Below are 5,184 nucleotides of genomic sequence, written 5' to 3' on the forward strand. Positions count from 1 at the left end.
CTCCAGAGGAGGTGACTCTCTAGAGGAGGTGTCTCTCTAGAGGAGGTGACTCTCCAGAGGAGGTGACTCTCTAGAGGAGGTGACTCTCTAGAGGAGGTGTCTCTCTAGAGGAGGTGACTCTCTAGAGGAGGTGACTCTCTAGAGGAGGTGTCTCTCTAGAGGAGGTGACTCTCCAGAGGAGGTGACTCTCTAGAGGAGGTGACTCTCTAGAGGAGGTGACTCTAGAGGAGGTGTCTCTCTAGAGGAGGTGACTCTCTAGAGGTGGTGACTCTAGAGGAGGTGTCTCTCTAGAGGAGGTGACTCTAGAGGAGGTGACTCTGGAGGAGGTGTCTCTCTAGAGGAGGTGACTCTCTAGAGGAGGTGTCTCTCTAGAGGAGGTGACTCTCTAGAGGAGGTGACTCTCTAGAGGAGGTGTCTCTCTAGAGGAGGATACTCTCTAGAGGAGGTGACTCTCTAGAGGAGGTGACTCTCTAGAGGAGGTGTCTCTCTAGAGGAGGTGACTCTCTAGAGGAGGTGTCTCTCTAGAGGAGGTGTCTCTCTAGAGGAGGTGACTCTCTAGACGAGGTGACTCTCCAGAGGAGGTGAGGAGGTGACTCTCTAGAGGAGGTGTCTCTCTAGAGAAGGTGACTCTCTAGAGGAGGTGACTCTCTAGAGGAGGTGACTCTCTAGAGGAGGTGTCTCTCTAGAGGAGATGACTCTCTAGAGGAGGTGACTCTCTAGGGGAGGTGACTCTCCAGAGGAGGTGAGGAGGTGTCTCTCTAGAGGAGGTGTCTCTCTAGAGGAGGTGTCTCTCTAGAGGAGGTGTCTCTCTAGAGGAGGTGACTCTCTAGAGGAGGTGACTCTCTAGAGGAGGTGTCTCTCTAGAGGAGGTGACTCTCTAGAGGAGGTGACTCTCTAGAGGAGGTGTCTCTCTAGGGGAGGTGACTCTCTAGGGGAGGTGACTCTCTAGAGGAGGTGTCTCTCTAGAGGAGGTGACTCTCTAGAGGAGGTGTCTCTCTAGAGGAGGTCCCATGGGGAGGCTGTGCTATGTAACAGTATTCAAACAGGAAAAGGAAACAACCCTGAACAGGAGAGTGTTCTCCAGTGGAGGTAGAAATCAGAGTACGGCTTCATTGTAACGCATGGGACAGAGTGAGGGACGGGTGTGATAACATTCCTCATTCTAACCCATGCATCACAATAAGCCTGTCATCCCATTTCCACCTCTATTCGGTTGTTAAGTCGTGACGTGTTTCCGGGTCCAACGTTGGCAGAGGCGCTCTTTTCGAAATGCCTCAGTAATAATAATAATTCATTATATTATTATTATTATTATATACGCTTTTCCGAGGCTCAAAGACGCAGACAATATGGGGAAAACGGGAAAGTGCTGTGTCCCTTGTTGTATGAATAGATCCGAGTCTAAAAAAACGATTGAACTGTCATTCTACCGCTGTAGTACACTGGTACTCTGGTGCGGGGAATTTCTGGTTTTGGACCCCGAAAAACAACCGAATTGGCGTTTGCTGTGTCTGAGGAGGTCTGACAGGGAGAAGGAGAGTGGATGAGAGACGGATGGATATCTCGCTGAGAATCAAATGAGCCAGACTTTTAAGGGTCCGTTGGAAACAATCTACAACGACTAAGAAAAAGTACTTAGAAAATCAAGTATTCCACTCAATTTCCATCCAAGTGCACACTGCGCTCCACTCCCTCCACTCCGAGGGGATTCTATTTAATTCAATTTAATCATAGCCGAGAACTGTTCCGGATATTTATAATAATAGACCTTTTTTTTTTTAATGATCACTTATCTTCTTCAAGAGGAGTGAAGAGATAACCATATATGGAGAGGGAGAAACCCTGGAGTTATAATTATAGTCAACTTTTTCTTTTTAAAAGAGACAAAATGTTCTGCTCTCTTGACTTCCTGTTAATCTGGGAGGGTCGGAGCCTGGTGGTCAGACCCAGTGGAGAACAGACTCTGTGCCCACACTTTTTTGAACCAAGATCTACTTTTCAAGTAGCCAGTCTGCCAAGATCTACCAGTCTAGTTTCAACATCGCAAACGTACACGCACGTACTACAAACACACACACACACACACACACACACACACACACACACACACACACAGTTCCCAGCCTGCATAGTAAACTCACAATACACTTTCTCTCTCTCTGTCACACAGCCACACAGGAGAAGACCATCACAAACCCTCCCTCTTTGCTATTCTCGCTCACACACACACACACACACACACACACACACACACACACACACACACACACACACACACACACACACACAAATAAATGCATTTCTCTACCTCAGTGTAATAAGGAAACCTATTTGGTTGAATTAGGAGATGTCTCGTGAAAATAAGAGATAAGCTGGTCACACTATAGTCTGTAGTACCACTTGCTTGGCAAGGTCTGCGCTGATCTCTACGATGATATTATTTCACATACCCTCATCAACATCATTATTAAATGTCGATATATACTGGAAAGCACTTTGGTTGTTGTAGAATTTCATTGCAAATCAATGAGAGAATGTCCATGACATCAGTGCTGCAGTTTTCGTTCAACCACGGTTGGACCCCCTCGATCTCCCCCCTGGTCGTACCTAGGACCAGGCAGAAAACCAAAGGGGACAGAGCGTTTGAGGTGACGGCCCCAAGACTTTGGAACGCCCTCCCCCCCTGACCTAAGAGCCGCTCCCTCAGAACCAATCTTTAAGCGGCTACTAAAGACTCATCTTTTTAGGCAGGCCGGCAGTAATTTTTAGCCTTCTTATTGTTCCTGTTTATGTTTTGTTTATGTTTTGTTTATGTTGTTCCCTTTGTGTTTTTAATCACTGATGTTTTGAAATTTGCACTTTTTCGTATTTGTTTTAATTCTTGTATGTAAAGCACCCTGTGCTATCCGTGCTGGGAAGGGTGCTATATAAATAAAGTTTTATTTACTTACTTACTGACGACCTCTCCATATGCCCCCCCCACCCCCCAGTGCTGTGTGGACCTGAACAGCCGGGTTCTGAAGCTCCAGGGCTCAGGAGAGGAGCTGCCCTTCCTGGACCCTCCGTCTGCCTGCCAGGTCCATCACGACAGCAACGAGAACCTGTGACACCGGCCTGCGTGTCACTTCCTGTCAGTCGGGGGCTCCCACATCCTCCTCTGATTGGCTGGAGCTGAAAAGGTGATGCAGTCCGTGTCTGGGACTGTCCAATCACAGTGTCTCTCGCACTACCAGCAACATGGACGGAGTGCCTCCTGTTCTCTTTGGGTTTACACCATGGTGTTTGTTTCTGTGGAATTAAGACATTTACTCCTGATTTACTCCTGTGTTGAATTAGTCTAGTTTATGATGGACAGAGATCAGTAACAAGGACATTCCTATGTGTCGTTCTTCATAATTCTGTACTTATACAAGCTGTTTTAATCTGCCAGAGAGTATGCGTCCATATTCAGTATTATAATCAGAGATTATGATTATGAAAGTCCATGATTCGTCTTTTTAAATCGTGAATTCAGATCGTGATTCAGAGGTCTTACAATCATTTACATTCATCCTTTTAAATGCCAAAACGGTTATATAAGAAATTAAAAAACAGATTTCAGCCCTAAAGCTAAAATGATCATACACTCCCCCAGTACCCTTCCCAGAGTACTTGTGATCTGAATGTCCTTCTCAAGTGTTGCTCAAGAGAACTGGTGGAAAGAAAGAACGCCTCCACAAATTGCTTCAGGTCTTATGTGACTAATGTACCTTACCTGCCTACTAACAATCTCCAATTGAGAGTCAGGACATGGGATCTCAGTCTTTGCGTTCTCAGAGATGATGTGAGGAGACGACTGCTGTTCCTAAAACTGCCTTTTAGCCAGGTGATGCCCTCTTTTCTTTCTCGTTCAGATGGATGTTGTTAGTCTTGCTATTTTCATCCTGACCTACATCGGTCCTCTATAATTCTTCTTAAATGTTAAAGGGGACCCGGGGGGGGGGCAAACACAAAACCATCACTGCGTATGAATAAGACACAGGCACAGTGAACATAAAAAAACAAAAAAACATTCCATCTGCATGGTTTTTTTAAGAGGTCTGCACGTTTGTGTTATTGTGAGAGCCTGTCATTGTGTGCCTAGGATGTGTGTATGTGTGTGTGTGTGTGTGTGTGTGTGTGTGTGTGTGTGTGTCGGAGTTCATGTAAAGGGGGGGCTTTTCTGTTTCAAAAAGGCTAGTGTTTCACATGGGAAAAAAAGCAGGGGATGAGTTCTTTCTAGATATCTGCTCCTCCCTGCTCCTCACTCCCTCCTCCTCCCTCCCTCCTCCCTCCCTCCTCCCTCCTCCTCCCTCCCTCCTCCCTCCCTCCCTCCTCCTTCCTCCCTCCCTCCCTCCTTCCTCCCTCCTCCTCCCTCCTCCTCCCTGCTCCTCCCTCCTCCCTCCTCCTCCCTGCTCCTCCTCCCTCCCTCCTCCTCCCTCCCTCCTCCCTCCTCCCTCCCTCCTCCGGTCAGTAAAAAGCTGCCAAGACAGCCGGCGCCAGCTGCCTTCACTCACCTCCTTCAGGGGACATCAATCACACAAGGCTGAGGCTGTGTTCTGTGCCAAGGCCCTCATAGATAGTTTGTTTAAGCCTGTTTTCTCTCTCTCTTTTTTGGGGGGTTTTGGGGGGAAACAAATCAGCTTGGTTATTGTTTTTCGTCTTGTTCCACTACTTGCCCATCTAATTCACTTCTGAATGGTCACGTCTGCTGATGTGTTCTTCTATGATCCGTCGGCACGGTAGCCAATGAAAGAGCAGAGAAGGCTCCACTATGACGCTCCCTCCTGTACATGACTCTCTCGGTGGTGTGTGTCGTCGTCGACAAGAGCTTCGGACGCCCCAAAGGGAAAGTCATCGTCCTCCCTGCTTCAACATCTTGACCGTGCTACGCTCTCCACTGTGTTCCAGTAGCCCCCTCTGACCTCTTTATGGAGGTCACCCACACGTAGATGGGCGATGTGCCGTTCTCTCTTGACGTACTAGTGCACTTCCTATGCTGTGCGATGGAAATTGATGTTATGAAATACATTTATTTTTGGTGTTTTTTCTGAAACAGTATTTTCTCTGCCTATTAAAAATATGTATTCTGGCTAGTTTGGATTATGTTGACTTCTTTTCAGACTCGTGTACATCCGTTGGCGATAGTAAGATATAATAATAATA

At 47.1% G+C, this 5,184-nt stretch overlaps 1 protein-coding gene across 1 annotated transcript in view; it reads left to right on the top strand.

Moving 5' to 3' along the window:
• nrip2 (nuclear receptor interacting protein 2) overlaps positions 1-3,107 on the top strand; it is a gene marked incomplete at both ends in the record, with an annotated part of 31,480 nt that extends 28,373 nt beyond the window's left edge. The window contains one exon of the mRNA XM_080538010.1: positions 2,991-3,107. Within this exon, the coding sequence (XP_080394136.1) occupies positions 2,991-3,107 (117 nt within the window). The remainder of the gene's footprint in view (positions 1-2,990) is intronic.
• Positions 3,108-5,184: the final 2,077 nt, after the last annotated feature.

Source organism: Nansenia antarctica (genome assembly GCF_963989245.1).
Source record: "Nansenia antarctica genome assembly, chromosome: 8".
NCBI lineage: Eukaryota > Metazoa > Chordata > Actinopteri > Argentiniformes > Microstomatidae > Nansenia > Nansenia antarctica.